This window comes from Mirounga leonina, unplaced genomic scaffold (assembly GCF_011800145.1).
Source record: "Mirounga leonina isolate KUSES-001 unplaced genomic scaffold, KU_Mleo_1.0 Mir_177, whole genome shotgun sequence".
NCBI classification, from domain to species: Eukaryota; Metazoa; Chordata; class Mammalia; order Carnivora; family Phocidae; genus Mirounga; species Mirounga leonina.
Genome location: NW_023270459.1, coordinates 433,246 through 457,724, shown reverse-complemented (window position 1 = coordinate 457,724; position 24,479 = coordinate 433,246). Strand labels below are relative to the sequence as shown.

General features: G+C 52.7%; 1 protein-coding gene across 3 annotated transcripts; it reads right to left on the bottom strand.

Annotated features, from left to right (window-relative positions):
• Positions 1–269: 269 nt before the first annotated feature.
• NUMBL (NUMB like endocytic adaptor protein) lies at positions 270–24,178 on the bottom strand. Of its 3 annotated transcripts, none has more exons than XM_035023321.1 (10): positions 23,970–24,178; positions 20,480–20,564; positions 18,749–18,888; positions 17,744–17,818; positions 17,581–17,655; positions 16,501–16,641; positions 9,528–9,717; positions 6,144–6,449; positions 2,965–3,087; positions 270–1,678 (listed from the first exon to the last, which is right to left on the bottom strand). In XM_035023321.1, exons 1-10 carry the CDS (start codon positions 23,991–23,993, stop codon positions 1,065–1,067), a joined length of 1,773 nt encoding a protein of 590 aa, XP_034879212.1. In that variant the 5' UTR covers positions 23,994–24,178; the 3' UTR covers positions 270–1,064. The 3 variants fall into 3 exon arrangements, with proteins under 3 accessions (XP_034879212.1, XP_034879213.1, XP_034879214.1); XM_035023322.1 differs by having other exon boundaries at positions 6,144–6,446; XM_035023323.1 differs by having other exon boundaries at positions 18,749–18,885.
• Positions 24,179–24,479: the final 301 nt, after the last annotated feature.

The window sequence follows — 24,479 nt, the reverse complement described above, 5'->3', positions numbered from 1 at the left end:
AACTGATTAGAAGCACGTTATAATTTTTTGAATTCCTTGGTTCAAAATCTGTAAGAATTAGAAATTGGGGTGATTAATTTTGGGTCCCCTTTAATACCCACCTCTCAAATGCTGGGTCAGCATTCCCTGCTATCATGTTATGACTCAGAGGTTATGGTGCAGGGAGACCCTTTTTACTCCCTCTTGTTTTAAGAGATGGCTCAGGAGGTAAGGTTCTGCCACCACACCATTCCCCCCCACCCCGACACACACCCCGCTGTCCCGAGGGCCATCATTATATTCTTCCTTTATTGGCTGTCCTTGTATAATACAAATCTGTAAGTTTAGATACAAAAAAATCTGGAAATAAAAGATAGAAAAGTACCCGCCAGGCACCCCCCCATTCGTCCCGGACCCCTCCCCAGCGGGCACTGACGTGAGGTAACTGAGCATCTCCTTCCCCTTCCTCCTACCCCGCCTCCTGGGCCCCCAACTTGGCCCCCGCCCCTATGAGACCTTGGCCCAAGGAAGATGTGGCCCCCCCCCCGAGTGGGGGAGAGGGGTGATAGGGGTGAGCACAGCATTGGCAGTGAACGCAGCAGGTGGGCAGAGGGAAGCCCTTTGCTTGTGCTGTGTATGGGAGGGGATGACCAGACTTGGGGTGGGCCCTCGTGTGGGGCCCAGAGGAGTCCCAAAGTGGGCATCCCTTTTCCATCCCACCCAACACTGGAAGGTGGAAGGTCAACAACAGAAACTGGGATGTGTCGCTTGAACCGAGGGCACTCAGTGGGACTGTGGCCATCCCATTGTGTCTGGGGTGGGGGGTGGGGGGAAGGGCATTGCCAGCTTAAGTCTGGCAGTGAAATGGGTCCCGTAGGCAGGCCGGGTCCATCCCTGAATTCCATCCTGTCGCAATCTGGGCGTACAACGTCGGTTCTGTAGTGGTTGTGGGGGGTGATCAAGAGAAGGGGCTAGAGGGGGTGTTGGGGGGGCGCAGCCCCAGGGACCGGGACTAGGGAGAGGTTGGGCCTCCATGCCCATGTGTGGGGCACCCAGAGATGCTGGGGCGGGCAGGGCGGCGCGGGCTACAGTTCAATCTCGAAGGTCTTCTGCAGGTCGCCCGAGAAGGGGTTGGAAGGCTTCTCTACAGCTGGTTTGCCTTCTAATGCTGCCCACTGGGCCTCAAAGGGGTCCAACTCAGGGGCCGGGGCAGGGGCCGGCTCTGGGGGCCAGGGTGCCCCATTGGGGCGTGGGCGGGCCTGGCCCCCGGGGGCAGTGGGCATGGCCGGGGGCGGGAAGGCTCCGGCTTTCCCGAGCAGGGTGGCGGGCTGGGGCTGGAGCTGGGCGGCTGAGCAGAAGGCGTTGGCCACCATCTGTGAGGGTGTGATGCCCACCACGGGCACCCGGGGCATGGGCGGGTAGCCCAAGCCCGGGTAAGCGGGCACAAAAGGGGGCTGCATGTGTGCGGGCGGCAGGAACACGGCCACCTGGGCGGGCGCGGCATCGAAGGGCCCCACGGGGGCGGGGAAGGGCTGCAGGGCGGGGGCCATGGGGGGCACGGAGGCCGCTTGCTGCTGCTGCGCCTTGGCCACCTGGGACACCTCCTCTAGCCACCTCTCGGCCTCCGAAGGGGTCCGCTTATGCCCGGGCTGGAAGGCCGCTGCAGGGGGCACGGAAGACTCACCCCAGGCAGAAGTTCCTAGAGAGAGGAGAGGGGACAGTTGAGAGATCCCTAGGCTGGGGGTTGGACCCTGCAGCTGTGTGCCTTGCATCCAGCTCCGCTCCTCACTAGCTGTGTCGACTTCAGGGCAAATGGCTTAACCACCCTGCACCACGGAATGGTTCCGAAGTGCTCAGAAAACATAGTTCTGGGATTCTCAGGTCCTAAGATGGAAGAGTATGGGCGAGACTGACAATCACCAGCCCAGCTTCCCTTCTGATTGGTCAGTGCCAAACTTGTTACTAAATTTTTTTTTTTTTTTTAGATTTTTATTTATTTGTTAGAGAGCACGAGCAGGGGGAGCTGCAGGCAGAGGGAGAAGCAGGCTCCCCACTGAGCAAGGAGCCCGATGTGGGACTCGATCCCAGGACCCTGGGATCATGACCTGAGCCGAAGGCAGGAGATTAACCAACTGAGCCACCCAGGCATCCCGTTACTAAATATTTTTAATAGCACCCTTAAGTTCTGATTATTTTGACAATGTATCGTTTTGGGAGGCTAGGATTCTAAGATTGCATGGATCTTTCTCAGAGTGTACTGTACCGTTCCAACATAGTGAGCGAGGTTTGGTGGTTTTAAGGTTGTGCTTTCGAAGATTCTAGAGTTCTCAATTTATACTGTAGTTCCAGGTGCTTCCGTGGTTCTAGGATAAGCTCATGGCTCTAGGGTGATTCCAAGGTTTCGTGGTTCCCAATCTGGAGGTTCTAATATCCTGTGATTCTAAGGCTGTAGGTTTCTAAATTTTATGGTTCTGAGACAGGAAGGTTTAAAACTGATCCCGTGGGGGGTGCCTGGGTGGCTCAGTCATTGGGTGTCTGCCTTCGGCTCAGGTCATGATCCCAGGGTCCTGGGATGGAGCCCCGTATCGGGCTCCCTGCTCAGCAGGTAGCCTGCTTCTCCCTCTCCCACTCCCCCTGTTTGTGTTCCCTCTCTCGCTGTGTCTCGCTCTGTCAAATAAATGAATAAAATCTTAAAAAAATAAAATAAAATAAAATTGACCCCGTGGTTCTAAGTTGACCCCGTGATTCTAATGTTACCTCCTGGTTCTAGGATGAACCCGTGGCTCTGAGATGACCCTGGGATTCTAAGATGATCCAAGGCTCGAAACGGACTCCATGGTGCTAGGATGGTCCCATAGCCCTTAGATGATCCATGGTTCTAAGCTCGTGGGATTCCCAGGTTCCCGGCGTCCGGGAGGTAGCCCTGACCGGGGCTGCAGGCGGGGCACTGCCGGGCGGCTGCTGCAGGAGCTGGGCTGGGCTTACCTGCTGAGGCCGGCGGTGGCCCGGGTGCCGGGGCTCCGGTGCTGGCGAAGGATGAGCTGATCTGTGTGCACAGAGCATTGATGCTTTCACTGTCGCTGCCCCCGGGAGGCTCCATCTCGGGCACTGGGAAGTCAGGGAAGGGTGGAGGTCAGCGAAGAGCCCCGTGCCCTCAGGTGGCCCCCTCTGACGACCTGGGATCGTGGGGTGTGGGGGTCACGGGTCCACTCTGCAGTAACCAATCGGCCGTGGCCATACATAGGCTAACTCTGTGCAGATGTTACACCTGAGGGACACAACAGCCAAGTGGTATGGGACATGTGCTGGCCAAGAGTCACAGGGACCCCCACACCAAGGAGGACCTTGAGATCTGGGTATGGCTACAAACCAGAAGAAATATTTTATTTTATTTTTTTTAAAGATTTTTTATTTATTTATTTGAGAGAGAGAATGAGATAGAGAGAGCATGAGGGGGGGAGGGTCAGAGAGAGAAGCAGACTCCCCGCCGAGCAGGGAGCCCTATGCGGGACTTGATCCCGGGACTTCAGGATCATGACCTGAGCCGAAGGCAGACGCTTAACCATCTGAGCCACCCAGGCGCCCCCAGAAGAAATATTTTAAATGTTTACCAATATATATTAGTTAAAAATATGTCCAACCACATAGACGGCAAGAGGACTGACTTGTCAGGATGGATGTTGGTCCCATTGTTGTGCACCGGCTGGGGATCACTTGTCCGGCTTTGGGTGGAGAAGCGGGGCCCTGTCCACCACACCTGGCCTGGCCAAGAGCATACATCATGAGGGCAGAGATGCACCTGCTCCAGCCAGCCAGGAAAACCTGAGCGGGTATGGTGGCCTCACAAGGGCTTGGGATGAACAAAGGTGTCATCTGAATAAACAACAGAGGGGTGCCTGGGTGGCTCAGTCGGTTAAGCATCTGCCTTCGGCTCAGGTCATGATCCCAGGGTCCTGGGATCGAGCCCCGCGACGGGCTCCCTGCTCAGTGGGGAGTCTGCCTCTCCCTCTCCCTCTGCTTCTCCCCCCACTTGTGCTCTCTCTCTCTCTCTCTCTCAAATAAATAAAATATTCAAAAAATAAAATAGTGTCATAAATGCAGAATATTAAAAAAAACAAAAACAAACCACACCAAACAAACGACGGAGAAATACCAGTGGGGTGTGGTGTCTCAGCAAGCGGTTGTCTCCAACGGAACCTGTGTGATGCCCTGATGAGCATCAGAAAGAAATCGTCTGTAGGGCTTCACAGGTGTGATGTGGGGGTGCCCAGGTGGGAAGGGCAGCGGTTTCCAGGTCAATTCTAGGATGACCGGATTAGTCCAAATGCGTGTGCAGCTTTCTGAGGGTGTGACATCTCAGGGTGACCAAAATCCAGGCACGTGGCATCTTGCTTGTGCTTCCCAAGCGTGAGCCAATCCAGCCACCCCCGTGTGACACACAAACGTTTTTGCAAGCGCGTGTGAATCTGAGATGTGACTTTCGAGTTTGCGTGAATCCGGGTGTGTGGTTTGTGAGTGTGTGTACCTCCTCGTGGGCTATCTGGATACGTGCCCAAGTGTGTGGCAATGGAAACATCGGCTTCTGTGACTTCCGAGGGTGTGTGACTTCTGAGTGTGGCACCTGTGACTCCTATGGATCTGAAAGTTCTGGGGGGCAGGTCACACCCAAGCAAGTGTGCCACTGGTTCCAGGCGCATGAAGCTTCCAAATCAGGGGCGGCCAGGGAGCGTGCTCGTGTCAGGCTGCATGAGGACAGCAAGCGCGAGGGTGTGTGACTGCCGAGGGACGCTGCAGGACAGGGAGCGCTTCTGCGTCACTCTCGACCAGCACTGGCATCTGCTTAGCAGTCACCTTTGGGAGCGGCCCAGCCTTCCGGACACAGATCAACACCTCCCACGCCAGTCCCCGAGGCCATAAGAGGTGGGCGTCTCCGATCTGGCATATGGAAGCAGGAAAGCGGGCCAGACCCCGTGACTTCACGGACAGCTGGGAGGAAAGGCAGCCCTCTTGCCTGTCTCCCTCGGGCAGAACACGGCCCTGGGCCACCTCTCTTCCCCCTTTCCCACGCAGACGTGGCTTTTAGATCATGACCTATGCCACCTCTCTCTCCTTTTTCTGGCCCGTGGCAGACATGAGTAATCAGACACGATGCTTTTTTCTCCACTGAACTCTGCTCGCCTTCCCCCTCACCTGGCCAGACCTCATGGCTAAGAGAGAGCACTGGTCCTTGCAATTCCATCTCCCCTTTAAGAAAAACAGAACAGCTCCATTGCCTCTCCCAGCAGCACCCAGAGCAGACATGGCTAATCGATGATGATGTGTCCCCTCTTTCTTCAGCACTGTCCCTGGAAGACATGGCTGGCCAACGATGATGGGTGCTGCCTCTGCCTGATCCTTTGCCTGCCAGTGACATTGCAAACCCGTCACTGTGCGCCTTGACCCCTGACCCCCATGCTCATGTGTGCTCTTCACCTCCTGTCTCCACTGGCCAAATTCTGGGAGCCCCTCCTTGAGCTAACATAACTTCTGCTGCTCTCTCTTCTCCCTTATCCATGGCAACCTTCACTAATTAATCATACGGTGTGCCACCTCGCTCCTTTTTCTTGCTCATGGCAGACCCTGTCAGGAGATCGTGCCATATGCCGTCATTCTATTCTCCCTGCCTCAGGCTGACATTGTTAACCCGTCGCAATCCTCCCTTTGTCTGAGCCTGTATCCTTCATCTAGCAAGATCTTATGGCTCCAATGGCCAAAAGCTTGGAGTCTCAGCCTCCTCCTGAGCAAACAATGGCATCTAGGCAGCTTCTCCCCTCTCCCGAGCCCCTGGCAGACTCTGCTAATCAATCGTGATGAAAGCCACCTCTCTCCTGTCCCTAACCACAGCAGACATTACGAATCGATCGAGGCTTGTGCCATCCTTCTGCTGTTCCTTGCCAACAGTAGACATTGCTAATCAATCATGATTTCTACTACCGCTCTCTCCCTTGCTGGCGGCAGATGCTGCTAATCGCCAATCGACCAATCGACCACCTCTCTTTCCTTTCCCCTGGCAGGCAGTGCTAATCGATCAAGGTGTATACCACCTCTTCCCGCTCTGGTGTTCACTACGGACGGCGGTATGGGATTGCTCCTGATGTTCCTTCCCGCTGAGCCCCCGGGCTCACCTGTGCCCTTCACCTGGAAGTCAGTGCGGCGCTGCAGTGTGGATGGCAGCTCATTCAGCCGTAGGCTCAGCTGCCGTTTGAAAGGTGAGTTCTTCTGGCTGAGTGCCGGGAACCCACGGAAGGAGCCCTGGCGAACCAGCTGTTCCAGGGGGGCGTGGCGTCGGGGGATGGCGGCCGCACTGGTGCCTGCAGCCACTGGGGTGCCCGCCTCACCCTTCTCACCGGGGGATGTGGTGGCCGGTGTCGGGGACACGTGCCCAGGCTGGGCAGGGCCGGGCGCCGCAGTTGGGGCAGCTGCTGCCTCTGCTGGAGACATGGGGGAGACAGGTGGTTAGATACCCCACCTAGGCATTCGCTCCTCTCCCACCAAGTCCCCTTGATCATCTTCCAGTGCTGCCTTCCTCACCCACTGTGTCCTGCCTGTCCTCACGACAGGCTGGTCAGAGCCCTGAAATGTCTCTCATCCCCACCACGCCAGTACCGCCTGCCCCAGGAGGCCCTCGGGGATTCCTCCTCCAACCTCACCTTCTGGGTATCTCTCGCTTTCTGTCCCCAGTCTGGCTTTCTTTGCTGCTTCCGCTGTTTTCCCTTCTGAGACCTTCTGTCTCCCTTTCTGATTAATTTAACGAACACGTATTTGATGCGTGAGGCACGTATCAGGCATTGTTCCAAGTGCCTGGCAAGTATGGAGTCATTCGATTCTCGCAACTACCCAGTGAGGCTGATATGAGCATTATCTCCATTTTACAGATGTGGACACCGAGGCCCAGCAATGGTAAGTGACTCTGCTAAAGCCACAATGCTAGGAAGGGGCAGGCTGACTCCAGTCTGTGTCCTAAACGAATACCCTAATCCTGCCTCTCCCTCTGGCCTGCTCTCTCCACATCATGCTATCTTCCTGTCATTCTGTCTGCAATTCTTTCTCTCCACTTCCCACCATTCTTCCCAACTCAGGTACTTTGCCCCTTCCTCCAGCTGCTACTTAGCATTCTAGACCCAGCTTGGCACACTTCTTCCTCTGGGGAATTTTCCAGATTATTGCAGCCCCTCCATTCTTTGTGGAAAGTGCGCACTGCTCCGTCACTCCTAAATTGGAAGGAGCTCCTTGTCGAAGGGCAAGCACGGTGCCTTGAGGCTGTAAATCAGCGCATCTACAGCGAAATGCTGAGTGGTGTGTTCAGCAAATCATACCACACTCTGTAAACTCTCATTTTGCTGTGTAAGCTGTGAATGCCTTCTACATTGCAAAGTACCTAGAAATGATCACATCCTTTGGAAACAGCAAAACCCTTTGCAAACTCTAAAGTGAATGCACGTTCCTTGTAAATGCCAACAGCCTCTATAAACATCTGTACACTGTGAAGAACCGTGGACCCAGTTTGTTCTTTTGTAAGCACTAAAACATCATATACTCGATCAGGCCCACTGTTAACTTCATTTTGTCATCTGCTTGGCAGATGGTAAAATACTTTACAAATTCGAATAGATGATGTAAACAGTAAAATACTTTGTAATCTGTGAAAAACTTGTAAATTTGTTAAGAGGTATGTAAATGTAATTTATACAAAGAAATATACTCTGGATGCTCTAATATTCTAGTGATAAAAACTTGTTTTCCTAACTTTTTAGTTAGAAATATTTTATTTTAATTTTTTATTTTGTTTTGTTAGAAATATTTTAAACTTACAAACAAGATGTAATCATGGAACACTGAGCCCACATGTTCTCCTAACTTATGCTCCCCACAGTTAACTCATTTGATCTCTCTTCCCTTCCACAATTTTTTTTCCTGTACCGTTCAAGTGCAAATTGTAGGCAACGGCCTTCACTCTAAAACCTCCAGCATATACCTCCTAAGAACAAGGACGGCCTCCTCCAGAACCACAGTACAATTAAATCCAACGTGGGTACAAGACGATGAGCTAATCTGTGGTCCGTGTTCCAGTGTCCCCAACTTTCCCGATCATGTCCCTTAGAGATGCTCTTTATAGATGGAGATCATCTAAGATCCAATTCAGGATCACACCGTGCATTTATTACTACTTGTCAAATCTCTTTAGTCTCCTTTAATCTGGGTCAGTTCACCACTGTAAGTTCTTTGTAAATTTTAAGCAGTGTTTTCCAAAAATTTAAAAACTAGAATCCACATTTAAAAAAAAAAATACTGTGACTCAGAACACAGTATACTTATATTTTAAAAAACACACTGTTTTAGGGGTGCCTGAGTGGTTCAGTTGGTGAAGTGACGGACTCTTGATTTTGGCTCAGGTCATGATCTCAGGGTTGTGAGATCGAGCCCAGTGGAGCCCGCTTGGGGTTCTTTTTTTCTTTTCTTTTTTAAGATTTTGAGAGAGGGGCACCTGGGTGGCTCAGTTGGTTAAGCATCTGCCTTCAGCTCAGGTCTGATCCCAGGGTCCCAAGATCAAGTCCCCAATTGGGCTCCCTGCTCAGCAGGGTGTCTGCTTCTCCCTCTCCCTGTGCTTCTCCCTCCCACCCCGCTTCTACTTTCTCTCTCTCAAATAAATAAATAAAATCTTTTTTAAAAAGTTTTTTATGAAGCACCTAGAATTTTTCAATTAAAAGAATATATTCTCTGGGTTCTGCTATGGCTCAGACAGTGTAAAAAATTTTTTTTTATTTGAAAGAGAGCACAGGCAAGAACGAGTGGGGGAGGGGCAGAGGGAAAGGGAGAAGCAGACTTCCCGCTGAGCAGGGAGCTTGATGCGGGACTCGATCCCAGCACCCTGGGATCATGACCTGAGCCGAAGGCAGACACTTAACCGACTGAACTACCCAGTCACCCCCTTGCTTGGGATTCTGTCTCTTTCTCTGTCTACCCCTGCTCACACTCTCTCTCTCAAAAAAATAAAAACCACACTGTTTTAGAATTTACAAAATATTTGCCACTAACCTAGAATGTTAGAGATTACCAGATATTTTTCTTGATGGCAACCCAAAGTAAGAAAAACCTTTTACACAGTAAGCTGTCTCACACACACAGACACATGCAAAGACATACACTGAAATAAAAGTATCATTGAACTACATTTACCTTAATACATTCAGCTAATCTGATATTTTCTCTTCTTTTCTATTTCAGTTTTTTTCAGTGCCAGCCAGCCACAATCCACCAAGCTGACTTCACAAGCCATTAAATGGCCTTGATACACAATTTGAAATGCCTCCGAGCCTCCCTGACTTAGCAGATAATGGAGCGCTGGTGAGTTTTGCTGGATTCTGTGGCCTGCGCACTATTGCCCAATAGAAGTGAGCTCTGTAAACTGTAACCAAACCCTGTGGTTGGTGCTGTGCTTTGTAAAGTGCAGACTCCCCGGGCTTCTGCCGCTCTCCCCCCAGACTGGATGCCCTCTGGGCAGCACCCACCTTTCTTTTTCTCGGGGGCCTCTCGCTCAGTGGGCCGCCCGCCGCCGGACAGGCGGAAGGAGCCCTCGCGGGCGAAGCTGGTGCGGCTGGCGTCGAAGGCGGCGGTGACCCCGCATTCCTTCTCCCGCCGCTGCTTCCGCTCTAGGCAGGCCGCAAAGGCACAGCCCACGGCGTGGCTCAGCCTCTCGCCCTGTGGGAAGATAGGTCAGGCCGGGCGTGGAGAGGCGGCGTTGTGCAGGCCGGACGCCAAAGCCCTGGGTGCCACCCGCTCGGTGTGTCGGGTGATCCTGGACAAGTCCCCCGCCCCCACCTCGGGCCTCCGTGTGCATCTGCACCCGGAGGGACACAGATGACAGCTCCCAGTGAAAACAGCCAGAAACAAGAGTGCAGTGCTCTATGGCTCCCTTTATATGAAGTTCTAAAACCAGCAAAACTAATCTATGGTGAAAAAAGTCCGAAGCGTGGCTGTTCCTTAGGGGGTAGGGGTGGGGGTGGGAACTCACTGCGAAGGGGCAAGAAGCTTGGTTGGAGTGGGGGAATGTTCTAGGTCTTGATGGGGGCTTGGGTTGCACAAGTGTATGTAGTTGTTAACATACTTGGGTCTGTGCACAGCATGTATTTGACTTTAAAAGAAAATGAGTGGGAAATGAATGAATTCTACTTCACGGTATGCATGCTCGAAATGTCTGGGGGAAGTGTTCTGATGTCTGCAACTTTGAAATGCGTCAAAAATGGGACGGACAGATGAGCGATAGAGTAAGCGCAGACAGACCTAATGGCAGGATCTGGGTGGTGGGTGTACAGGGGACTGGTTACCATACAAGTCTTTCGGCTTCCCTGCGTGCTTGAAAACATTTTGTCATAAAACGTTGGGGGTGAAAACAACAGGCCCCATTGAGTGCCTACTTGAGAGGCTCCAAGGCCACAATGATGCTGGCTTCCTGCTTTCCAGCTGTGTGTTCTCAAGAGATCCACGTCACCTCTTGGTGCCCAAGCCTCCTTGTCTGTAAAATGGGGGCCCTAACGGCACTCACTTAACAGGGTTGTTGCAAGATTTATCCATGAACTAATACATGCAAGGCATACAACACAGGGAGCCAGCCCAAGAGCCAGGCACAGGGAAACACCACAAAGGTGTCCCAGTAAATCTGTCCATCCTTTGTTGGAATCCTCACAATCATCCCAGGAGGTGGATATGCTTATGAGCCCATTGTATAGACAAAGAAACTGAACCTTAGTCAACACACCCATTACAATAAGCGAGTGGCAGAATTAGGATGAGAATGAGATTGATCTGACTCCTGTTTCCTAACCACGATGCTCAGCCACCTTTTAAAGATAAACTTGGGGACAAAAATCCTCAACAAAATACTAGCAAGCTAAACTCACCAGCACAGGAAAAGGGTTATGCACCATGATCAAGTGAGATTTATCCCAGGAATGCAAGGTTGGTTCAACATATGAAAATCAATGAGCATAATACACCACATTAACAAAAAGATGGAAAAAAGCCACACGATCATCTCCATGAATGCCGAGAAAGTATTTGACAAAATCCAGCCCCCTTTCATGATAAAATAAAAAAGTTCAAATAACTTGGAATAGATGGGAACTTCCTCAACCTGATAAAAAGTCACAGCTAACATCATACTCAATGGTGAAAGAGTGATAGCTTGTCCCTAAGAACAGGAACAAGACAAGGATGCCCATTTTCATCACTTCTATTCAACGTTGTACCAGAAGTTCTAGCTAGAGTAATTAGACAAGAAAAAGAAATAAAGGCATCCAAATTGGAAAGGGAGAAATAACATTATCTCTATTTACAAATGACATAGTCTTATATATAGAAAATCGTAGAGAATCCACGAAGGAACTATTAGTGGTAATAAATGAATTTGGCAAAGTTGCAGGATACAAGATCAACACACAAAAATCAGTTATACCTATCTACACTAACAGCGAACAATCCAAAAATGAAGTTACAACAATCCTGCTTACAATAGCATCTAAAATAATAAAATGGGGGCGCCTGCGTGGCTCAGTTGGTTAAGCATCCCACTCTTGAATTCGGCTCAGATTATGAACTCAGGGTCATGAGATGGAGCCCTGGGTCAGGCTTTGTGCTGGGTGTGGAGCCTGCTTAAGATTTTTCTCCCTCTCGGGCGCCTGGGTGGCTCAGTTGGTTAAGCGACTGCCTTTGGCTCAGGTCATGATCCTGGAGTCCCCGGATCGAGTCCCACATCGGGCTCCCTGCTCGGCAGGGAGTCTGCTTCTCCTTCTGACCCTCCTCCCTCTCATGCTCTCTGTCTCTCATTCTCTCTGTCTCAAATAAATAAATAAAATCTTAAAAAAAAAAAAAAAGATTTTTCTCCCTCTCTCTCCCTCTGCCCCTCCCCCCCATGTGCATGCTCTCTCTCTCTCAAATAAATAAATAAACAAAATAAAATAAAATAATGGTTAGGAATAAATTTAACCAAGGAAGTCAAAGACATGTATGCTGAAAACTAACAAACACTGCTGAAAGAAATTAAAGAAGACCTAAATAAATGGAAATACATCCCATGCTCATGGATTGGGAGATTTAATATTGTTAACAATAGCAATATTTCCAAAATGGTCTATAGATTCAATGCAATCCCCACCAAAATCCCAATAGATTCTTGTAGAAATATAAAAGCTGACCCTAAAATTCACATGGAATTGCAAAGGACCCAGAACAGCCAGAGTCATTTTGAAAAAGAACAAAATAAAAGAACTCACACTTCCTGATTTAAATAGCACTCCAAAGCTATCGTAATCAAAATAATGTGATACTGCCATAAGGATAACATATAGATCAATGAAATAGAATTGAGAGCCAGATATTGATCTACACATCTATGGTCAATTGATTTTCGGTAAGGGTACCAAAACTTCAATGGAGAAAGAACAGTCTTTTTTTTTTTTTTTTTTAAGATTTTATTTATTTATTTGACAGAGAGAGACACAGCGAGAGAGGGAACACAAGCAGGGGGAGTGGGAGAGGGAGAAGCAGGCTTCCCGCGGAGCAGGGAGCCCGATGCGGGGCTCGATCCCAGGACCCTGGGATCATCACCTGAGCCGAAGGCAGACGCTTAACGACTGAGCCACCCAGGCGCCCCAGAGAAAGAACAGTCTTATTAGCAAATGGTGCTAGGACAACTGGATATCCATATGGAAAAAATAAAGTTGGACCCCTACTTCACACCATTTACAAAAATTAACTCAAAATGGACCAAAGCCCTAAATGTAAGAGCTAAAACTATAAAGCTCTTAGAATAAAACATGGAGTAAATCTTCATGACCTTAGATTTAGCAATGGATTCTTAGATATGACACCGAATACACAAATGACAAAAGAAAAAAGATAAATTGAACTTCATCAAAATTAAAAACATTTGTATATCAAAAGACACTATCAAGAAAGTGAAAAGACAAACCACAGAATGGGGGAAATTTTTTGCAAATCATAAAACTGATTAAGTATCTAGTATCCAGAATATATAAAAAGTTCTTACAACTCAACAATAAAAAGACAAACAACCCAATTAAAAAAAAATGGGTAAAGGATTTGAATAGACATTTCTCCGAAGATATACAAATGGCGAATAAACACATAAAAAGAGTCTCAACATCATTAGACAGTAGGGAAATGCAAATCAAAACCACAATGAGATACCACTTCACACCTACTAGGGTGGCTATAATTTTTTTTTTTTGTATTTATTTGACAGAGAAAGTACAAGCAGGGGGAGCAGCAGGCAGAGGGAGAGGGAGAAGCAGGCTCCTGGCTGAGCAGGGAGCCCAGTGCGGGGCTCGATCCCAGGACCCTGGGATCATGACCTGAACCGAAGGCAGACGCTTAACAACTGAGCCACCCAGGTGCCCCTAGGGTGGCTATAATTTAAAAAAAAAAAAGGAAAGTATTAAGTGCTGGCCAGGATGTGGAGAAATTGGAACCCTTGTACTTTGCTTGTGGGAATGTAAAACAGTGTAGCCTCTGTGGAAAACAGTTTGGCAATTCCTCAAAAATTTAAACATAGATCTAGCATATGATCAGGCAATCCAGCTTCTAGGTATAGACCCCAAAGTATTAAAAACAGGTATCCAAACAAATACTTGCGCACCAATATCCATAGCAGCACTATTCACAATATCCAAAAGGTAGAAACCACCCGAATGTCCATCAGTGGATGAAAAGTTAAACAACATGTAATATATCCATACAATGGAATATTATTCAGCCATAAAAAAGTACTGACATGCTACAATGAGGATGAACTTCAAAAACATGATGCTAAGAGAAAGAAGCCAGTCGCGAAAGACCACATACCGTATGACTCAATTTGTATGAACTATCTAGAAGAGGTAACTCCAGAGAGACAGAAAGACGACTAGCCATTGCCAGGCTTGGGGAGGAGGGTGTGGGGCACAGGGAGTGACGGCTTAATGGGTCTGAGGTCCCTTTTAGGAGCGATGAGAATATTGGCAACTAGAGAGAGGTGATGAACAAACAAGGTTGAGAGCGTACTAAATGCCACTGAAGTGTACGCTTCAATCTGATGAATTTCATGTGAATTGCACCTCAAAAAATAAAGTTACACTTGGGGAATGCTGGGAGTTCTGCTGCTTAATGCTTCAAACCCAAGGTTCAGACGTGGAAGGGAATACAGAGAAGGTCACGCTCTTTACCCAGAGGAGATGGCCTTGCTCTTTTCTTGCTTTGATTCTTACCCCTAAGTACTTTTCAAGATTTTATTTTATTTGAGAGACACAGACAGAGAGAGAGAGAGAGAGCACAAAGAGGGGGAGGGGCAAAGGAAGAGGGAGAAGTAGACTCCCCACTGAGCGAGAAGCTGGATGCAGGACTCGATCCCAGGACTCTGAGATCATGACCTGAGCTGAGGGCAGATGGTTAACTGACTGAACTACCCGGGCGCCCCCCATCCCAAGTACTTTTCAAATGACAGCAACTGTTCCTCGTGACTGAACACATGTTATGGGACTCTGTGTAGAACTTTCTGGGTGTGATCCTAACGAATGCTTCCCCAACACGCCTGTGAGCAGCCACTGCTAACACCCCCATTTCATGGAGGAAGAGACTGAGTTCCTGAGAGGAAAGTCACTCGGGCTTCATGTCCCACAGCTAGGTGGTGTGACACTGAATCCACACTAACCATGTGGCCACATGTTTTCCAAAAATAGCCACAACAAATTTCTGGCAACCGCCCGCTCTTCCAGAATTTTGTCACTCCCCTACCAGAGGTGGAGTCTGTGTTCTCCCCAGTTAGCCTGGGAAGACCTCTGCGAACATCTGGACAAAGAGAATCCCACAGAAGCAAGGCTGTGTGCTTTCCAAGACCAAGACCAAGCAGGTGCGAGCTCTCTCATCTCTCTACTCACTTTGGAGCCGTGTGCCACCGTGTAAGAAGTCCAGCTCTCCTGAACCCCCCTGCCAGAGAGTCCTTGTGGAGAGGTCCTGAGATACGTGAAGAGTGGGGATATCCAGCCAGACTCCTGGGGTTACAGCTCCAAACACCATCGGATTGTAGCAGCAATAAGAGACCCTGGACCCAGGCCCACCCAGCTGAGCTGCATCCAAATCCCTGACCTACAAAACCCCTGAGAGATAATAAATGACTGTCATTTTAAGCCACTAAACATTGGAACAATTTGTTATGCAGCAACAGATAGCTGATACAACTTAGCCTGCTATGCTCAGGAAACACGCAGTTGCTCGAGGCTCTGGTTTCTGAGATCTCCATGCTAGCCCCTGGCAGGCACTCACCAGTACTGACTAATCCATCCCGACACTCTCACATTGGTTTTCCACATCTGGTTTGAGGTCTGAGAGTGTGTGTATGAGTGAGGAAGTTGGGAGTACTGACCAGTTTGGGGAGTTCGGAGCTCTTGGGGCGGGGATTTCTGAAATACGAAGGAATCCCGTGAAAATCTGAGAGGGGTACGTGTTGTTTTACTTGCAAAGTATCCATTCCCCTTGCTTTTGATAACAGCACCCCAAATTCCCTTTGGGGAGGTCCTCCTCCATATTGGATGTCAGTCTGTGTGCTCCATGCTCCCTGGACCAAGGGGAGACCTGACCCAAGCCAGGTCAATCCCATGCCTTCTTTTCAGAATTTTAACCTGGGACACTGGGAAGCTGGATTTATCTCTGCAGCAGTGCAGTGGAAGGATCCTCCCTCCTTTATGTAGCTGGAATGAAGATGCGAAGGCTGGAGCATGTGCACCCATTTTGGATCATGGAGTGGAGGCCACACTCCAGTGCCACGACAAGATAAAGGAGCTGCAGTTCTTGATGGGCAGAGAGGAGCCACACCAATCCTGCACTGCCTGCCTCTGGATGTCTTTCACACGAACCAGGGACAAATATCTATCTCACTGAAATGACTGGCAGCTGGGGGTTTTCTGTCACAGCCTCAGAATCCTAACTAAGAGGATGTTTCTGAGAAGACAGTCCATTTGTGGCTTCCATCAGATTCTCGGCAGGGACCTTGATGCAGGCACAGTGAATCGAGGCTAAAAGAAGAGTGGGTACCCTGGGGGTATCATTGAGAAGGGCCCGAGGGACCAGCTGGGGGCAGGAAGCTCTCCAAAACTTGGCCTGGCTGGGGTTTTTATGTAAGCACGAGTTTATGGAGCCCTGCCCAGACCACCTGTGCATGTTACTATATGCATACAACCCTCATAAAAAACAAAAATAAGAGAAACATGCAGAACTATGGATAATGAGGAAGATGATAATTAATGTTTTCCTGGGCACTTCGGATGTGCCAGCCGTCATTCCAAATACTTTGTATTAACTCCCTCCAGCCTCCCTGAACTCTAAGTTAGGAGCTGTGAGGACACGGGGCACGGAGAGGAGGGGTGAGTGGCTGGCTCGACGCCGCAGGACAGAAGAGTCAGCCAGCTTCCTCCTGGCTTCGGTGATACTCACAGAGTCCTTGAGCGCCAGGAAACAGTGGCAGATCCAGCGGCGGGTGGTCCCATCCCGACAGATGTAGGAGAAAGCCTTGTCCAGGTTGCGGTCAGGGGCACAAAAGGAGACCTTTTCGATGGTCTGGTCTACCAGCAGGTCCTGGATGGTGGCCAGGGAAACCAGGAGAGGAACTTGAACTATCTTTCACGTATTCATTCAGCACTCCCTTAGTGTCTGCTCTCTGTCCTGTCCTGAACGGGGTTGGGGACGCTGCACTCATTGAAACAGAGGTGGGCCCTGCTTGAATGGGGCTCCCCCGTTAGTGTGGGACTCAGGCCCATCACCAGAGAGAGACACGGGCAAGGGGTCAGGGCCGGGACGGGGGAGGCACAGGGACCAGTGGGAGCCATGGGGAGGTGCCCAACTCAGCTTGCTAAGGAGACGGGCCGAGCTTCCTGGAAGAGGTATTAACTAGGCAAAAAGGCAGGGAACGGTCTCTCTGCGCTCGGGAACTGCCTGTGCAAAGGCATCAATCCTGTTTAGTTGCTAACCTAACTCTTGTCATGTGCTTCTGCCTCCTTGGGCAGTCTCTGGGCCGGGAAATCAACGGTGAGCAAACAGGTGCTCAGATCCTGGCCGCGTGCACTGACAATAAACCCAGAACAGCTAACATCCACTGATCTGAGCACAAATACTGCACCAAGCACCGTTTTACACTGCGTGAACCTACCCTCTCATTTAGGGCAGGCTCCATGTTTATCCTCATTTCACAGATGAGGCAACTGAGGCCCGGAGGGGTTAAATCTCATACTCTGGGTCACCCAGCAGATACGTGGGTGAGCTGGGATCCGAGCTAAGACGGCTGCTCCACAGCCTGTGATCGCACCCACTATCTGTGCCAGCTCATAATAACTGCAGGACTCAGTCCTGAGTTATGACTACGAGGTGTGCCAAGATGTTGTGGGAGCACATGGTCTAGAAGGCCCCGGAGGGAGGGACATCCTGGAGGTGGGTGGGAAGGCGTCCTAAGCCCCGATTCAAGCGGGGGGGAGGTGAGGGGCCCACCGGTGCCCCCTGCCACCCCCTCAGGCCTCCTACCTTGGTCTTGTCATCCACCACTCGGAGCCCGTCGGCTGACACCCAAAGGACAGACTTCACGGACTTCCGGCCCATCTGGGGCAGGGGAGGAGGATAAAGGGCCTGGTCAGGGCTGCCTCCTGGGGTCTGAGCTGGCCCCCTCCCGGCTCCACCCCGCACTCACCGCCTTCAGCTTCTTCACGGCATCTTCACACACATGCATCCCCCGGGACTCTTCTACCTCCACATGGCCCAGGTACTTGGCAGGGAGGAGACGGGAGCATGGAAATCAGCACAGTAATCAATACCTTCCCAGTGTCCCCTGAGCAGCTGTGATGCGTAACGCAAGGTCCCTTGCCCATCATACATATGAATCCACTCTGCACCTCAGCCCTGTGAGGCGGGTACTCTGCTCCCATACCAGATATACAGATGAGAATGCTGAAGCAGGCGTTCTCTGATTCCCATCTTGCCTCTATTCCTGGGCCTTAACATGTTACCCTCTTCCTTCTGGACGCCAGTGTCTGCATCTCTGGGCCTCAGGACTGGCCCATCGATGACCGATGGGGTGAGCGTACCCCAGCTCCCTCACCCTGTGGCTGGGATGGCTCTATTTCCCAGCATTCTTCCCTAGGGCTATTGGGGTGCCCACAGCTGCAGGTTAGTGACACACCCTTTATGGGCTGCCTACCCTTCCTCAGCCCCACCAGCGTCTCCCACACCTCCAGATGGACCCCTCACATTCCATGTCTGCTTCTGGGGGAAGGGAAACACAGTGGTTGTGACCACAGCTGATGGGAGCTGAGTTGGGATTTGAACCTGAATCCAGCTGTCTCCCTCACAGAAGCGCAGTGTGTGTTGTGAAGAGTCGTCCAGTGCCTTGTGGAAATTGTGAGCTCCCACAGAATAGGGTGACTCCAGGAAGAAGGTACCCCCCACTCCCCAGGTAATACCTTCCTGGTACAAGAGAATATGTGTTGGGTTTTGATCCCGCCTTTGAGGGGCCCAGACCTTGGGGTCCTGCTCCAGCAGGCTCCACAGCTCTTTGGGAATGTGACCTGTCTTCTGTACAGAACGGGGCCTCAGCCAGCCCGCCCAGCACCAGGGACCCGCGAGCTCACAGCTTCTGCCCGCGCCCCGCCCACATCCCCGCCCGCGCCCCGCCCACATCCCCGCCCCGCCCACTCACCCTGACCGGGAAGCTGCACGTGCCCTTGCGTACCGCGTCCTCGTCTGCTTGCCACTGGTGGGGGCGCGACGCCTCGGGCACGTAGGCTGGTTTCCGCCGCCGCAGGCTCTGTCGTAACTTATTCATGGTGCCCGCCCCTTCTGGTAACACAGGACAGGGGCACGCGGGCTAAGGGCGGGGGCTGGAGGCATGGGCTCCAGGGGGATGGATACAGTGCTCAGGAAACATGGGGTCAGATAACATGGGATTTGGGTTACAGGGTTGGGGGGAGTCACTGGGTCAAAGGACATGGCATTCAGGGAACATGCATCAGCAACAGTCAGGGGACAGGGTAAGGCAGGGGAATGCCAGAGTCAGCAGTGGGGCTTCAGAAGAAAAACTTCAGGCCAGAGTGCACGGAGGTCTGGGATGGGGGAGTCATGAATCACAGCTTTTAGCAGTCTGGAGATTAGGGATGTGAAACAGGAGGTATGAGGATCCAAACTAATGGGGAGTCAAGACATTGGAGGGCACAGGGGTTAGAAGGCGTAGCGGCCACGAGTCATGAGGCCAGGGGTTTTAGGGGTAGGAGGTCAGGGGATGAGAGGGTCAGAGAGCATGAGAGTTGGGAGTTGCATGGGTTCGATGTGGGGAGACTCAGAAAGTCCAAGGATTGAGGTCCAGAACGCAAGCCAGAGGGTGTGGGGGCTGGGGGCTTGTCTCTGTCCCTCTGAGATCCGCCCCTCTGTCAACTGTGTCTAGTCGAAGGCAGGAGCCCCCAGGGTGGTGTGCACCTGTGAGCATCAGATGAAGGTGGGGGAGTGGAAGTGGCCACAGGGGAGGTGGGGACAGTCTTCACTGACTGATAAGCCATCCTGACAGTCCCAGGAGGAGCATGAGGGGCCAACCAGGATAGAGCACCACCAGCAGATGGGGCCTCTGTGTGTGTGTGTGTGCAAGCAAGTGTGCAACTAGTATATTCCTGAATAGTGTCTAGATCTGAGCATACAGCGATAATCTATGAGTGTATTTCTGAAGACTGTATGTACAGAAGGACACAGGTCTGAGAATGGTTGTCTGTGAAAGTGTGTCTGGGAGTGCTGTCTGTGAGGGGTCAGTGTCCAAGAGTGTGGTTGTTGTCCGTAAGTGAAGGTGCCGGAAGGTTGTTGCTGAAGGGTATCTAAGTGTGAGAGTGGTCATGGACTGTGTGTCAGGGAACATTGCCTGTGAGCATGGGTCTGAGCACGAAGCTGTCGTCTTCGAAACGGTGTGTCCATGACCGTTGTTTTTGCAGCTGTGTGTCTGTGTGCGGGTGTGGCTATTGTCTTTGATAGCTGTCGCCTAGGACAGTGTGTGACTGAGTTATCCGAGAGTCCGTGTCTCTGGCCAAGAGTCCCGCTGTTGGTGGTGAGGCCGTGTGTCTGTGGCTTTTGTTTGGGAGAGTGTGTGTGTCAAGAGTGTGTAGCTGTTGTAGAGAGCGTGGGTTCATGCGTGTTGTTCTGAGGGTGTGTCTCTGCCACCGAGTATCTGGGTAGATGTGTGAGAGCAGGAGGTTGTTGTCTGAGAGTGTGTTCATGAGTGTTATTTGTGAGGGTGTGATTGACGGTCACTGAGTGTGCAGGGAAGACATTCGAAGGTGTCCACTCATGAGTGTGATTAAGCCCGTGTGAGCACAGGGACAGTTCCCCCGGTCGTGCGAGGCAGACCCACGCACTCACTCAGCCCTTGCCCTGGCCCCAGCTGGTCACTCACCTGGCTCCGTCCTGGAGGCTTCGGGGGGCCCCGGGGCCCCACAGGGGGCTGGGGGCAGATGGAGCTCAGGCCTCCTGGGTCCGCCCTGCCCAAGGAAGGGAGGAGAAGGTGAGAAACTGGCTTGGGTTGGGGCTCAGTCCCCTACCTCACCCCCTCTTTGGACAACAGCCAACCCCCCCCAATCTCAGGTTCCCTGATGAGAGCCCCGGTTGTCATAGCAACTGTTACTAGGGAGACCAGCCACCTGGTAGCAAGGGCCCAGGAATGAGTAGGTGTGTTTCGGGGGGCATGTGTTGGGGATGTCCTGGCCTCAGGAGGCCCTCAGTACCCAAGGGGATGGTGTGAGGAGGGAGTGGCCTTGACCCCTAGACACATGTCCGGGCTACACATAAACATACTGTCACATGCGTGCATGCATGCAACTCAGGTCTACAGTGGTCCCCGGCCCCTGGGCACAGGTCCGCACGTGTGACTATGCACAGAAACCACCCAGCCGCACACGCTGCATCACACAGACACACGTAAACGGCGTCTGCCACAATCACCAGCTGGTCACACATCCGTGTTCACAGACACAGACGTTTGTCCATGTGAACAGCAAGCCCCAGCCTGCCTGCGCGCTGCCACGAACATCTGGTCACATCAGCTACTGGATGTTTGGTCGCTTCTTGTTTTCTCAGCCACGTACGGAGAGCCGGGCCCGGGCACACGCACCGGAGCAGGACTCCCTCCCAGTGACATCTCCTCAGGCCCCCGCCCGACGCACTCGTGTTGCAGCACCTAGAGTCACACCGGTCAGAGGTCGCCCATGAGCACGGAGTCACGCACGGACACGGTCCCAGCCACACACACCTGTCACACGCGGCTCCACCGCTGCCTGATGACATGTGGTCATGGGTGCACGCAGACACACCGACACGCATTCGGTCCCACCCCGCCACAGCCACAGGTGCTTCACGGTCACACACACCTGGTCACAGGGACACACGTGTGGTCACAGCACCAGCCACACCTAACATGGAGAGTCCTCCCCAGCCAACCACACACAGAGACACGGATGGCCCTGGCCTGTGCGGGAAAGAGGACCAGGCACGCACACTGAAGACATGCATAGAACCACCCAGAAACGACTGTCCCTCGGGATGGCCACGCTCAGGTATGGCCAGACGGTTGCTGGCTCAGAGTTCCAGCCATACGCGTTTCAGAAATGGCCACGTGTGCCAAGCCACACAGCATCAGTGTCCACGTTACCCAGCCATACACCCTGGCCATGACACAGTCCCCCAGTGTCCCATCCCCGGCTGCACATGTCGCCGCATCACAAACACACAGCCTCTCTTCACGCAAACACACAGGTCACAGGGAGAAGCCTGTGGCCACATACAGTCGCAGCGCCATGTGGACAGACACACAGTATCTCACACAGAGAGACATCAGCACACAATTTCTACGTCACACGTCATAAGCACACAGTGACGAAGAGACAGAGCTCCGAAATGCGGTGACCCGGACATAGGGCTCATAGCTGCGTCTACACAGAAGACACAGTTCCTGGTAGAGCCGTGTACGCAGTCAGGAGAGTCACCCGGTTACCAAATCACCTAGATGGAAACCCATGTGGTCCAGCACGCACACAGGGACACACACACACACCAGAGAGCCACACAGCTATAGACACGCCTACTCTCTCGGGCCACGACATACACTTACGTACATAGAATCACCCAGGGTCGCAGACACGCAGGTCACACACAAATCCAGAAGCCACAATCACCTAGACACCCCCCCCCCACACACAAACACAGTACCTGGTGCCACCACACACAGACACAACTAGAGCTTGAGTCACACACGATGAAATAACCCTCAGTCAGAGGTTCAGACCCCTACTCCAGTCTTTCACCCAAATCCCACGCAGACACAACTATAAATGCCCACAGTCACTTAGTATCAACACACAGAGCTAGATGGAGACATAGATGTGACCATGAACACACAACCGTTGTCCTACACGTCACAAGGCCATCACACAACCGGGCACCATGTGTCTTCATATATAATGGCAGGCACATACCCAGAGTTGCAGGGACAGTTGTGTGTCACATAGACATACGTGTGACCCACGTATACAATCAGTTATAGACGCAACCCACAAACACTCACAAATCACCGGGAGAGTGGCACATGGCCACAGTCATAGACACAACTCCATGTACACAGTCCCAACTCCACCCACAGCTTGTCGCCCACACACTCGCCCAACCCCAGACCCAACACGCACACTGTCACAACCCAGTTAGAGTTACCAAAGCACACACCCAGGGTCACAAAAGACGTCATCACAGACACAACCACACGGTCGCAACCATGCACACGCACACCCAAACGCAGACTAAAAAGTACAGGGTTCTGCACAAGGAGTAGCTGTCACACACACAGAGTCACACAAATGCTGGGGTCACACACAGACACCATCGTACACATTACTGGACACAACCACAAAACACAGACACACGCACAGGATTCCTCAGAGTCACCAGCTCCAGCGCACACACACACGTACACACACACAGCCACGGTCACACAAACACCGGGTCACACTCTTAGCCACCTCCCTATCGCTTGCTTCCCCCCTTCCCCCCAGGTACCACACACAAAGCCGCCGTCACCCGCAGACGCTGCAGACAGACAGGGCTGCACTGGGTCCCTGGGGAGCCGCCCCCCACCCCCAGCCTGAATCTTGGAGCCTGGGGGGCCATACCCAGGAGAGGGAGGCGGCACATTGTCTGCGGGTGGGGCCGCTCCCAGGCAGCTGGGCAGCCCCAGGGACCCTTGACCAAGCCCTTGGGGGTTGCCTGAAATTTCCCTATTTTATTCAGGCTGGGGGGCGGGGAGTGGAGTCCCAGGCACAGGGACCTTGTTTTGAGAAGGGGCTATTCCTGGGACGCCGCCCAAGGATTGGGGGGGATGCTGTGCTCAGGACGTCTCTGAGGCCTGGGTACAGACTGTGCCTGGAATCCCCCCCAGGCCTTGGCTTGGTGGGGAAGCTGTGCCCAGGGACCCCCATCCTCAGCACCTTGCCTAGAGGGTTGTTGTGCTCAGAGACCACCTCAGGCAAGGGAGGGGTAGGGATTGCGTCTGCTCTGGAACGGCCTCCTGGAGGCCTTGGCCTGATGTGGGGTTGTGTCCTGGACCCCATCCCCAAAACCTTGCCCAGGGAGTTGTACCTAGAATCTGTCCCCCTGTCCTTGATTTTTTTTTTGAGGGGCAGGTCTATGTCCAAGGGCCTTGGCAAGAGAGGGCCCGTGCCCCGAACCCCAGTCTCTCAAGCTTTGGCTTTGAGGGGGCCTGTTCTGGACCCCCACCCAGGCCCACCCTCCCCAGCCTTGGCACCCTCTCTCCATCCGGGCGCCGCGGCCGCCTCCCACCCTCCGCCACATCAGCAGCGGCGCCGCCCCCCACCCCAGTCCCCCTCTCCCGCCCTTCTCACGCTGGCCGCCGCGCTGCGGGACATCCAGGGCCCGGGCGCCCCCGCCTCCCGCGGCCCCGGCTGGGCCCGGATCCCCGAGCGCTGCTGCTCCTGTGGCGGCGGCGGCGGCGGCGGCGGCAGCTCGGTCTGACGCCGGCCGGGGCCGGGGGCCGGGGGATGGTGTGGGATGCACGCGCGCGAGCCTGCTCCGCTCCCCGGGAGGATTCCGTTCCGGGGGCGGGGGAGCGCCCCTCCTGCCTGGGCTCCCCGCCCCAGCCCCGCCCATTGGCCCGCCGCCTGCGGGATATGCAAGAAAACCCCGCCCCGGCCCGGCGCCTGGCCGGCGCAAGCCCCACCCCCTGGCCTGCAGGCCACGCCCACACGCAGATATGACCCCGCCTCCCCTGGTGCGGCCACCGCCCCGCCACGCCCATTGGCCAGTCCCTGGCTGAGCCAGCATGTGAGCCTCGCTGAGACCTTCCCCCAGGCCCGTCTAGGCGTGGGCTCTCTTCCCCTCCGTGACCCTTGACC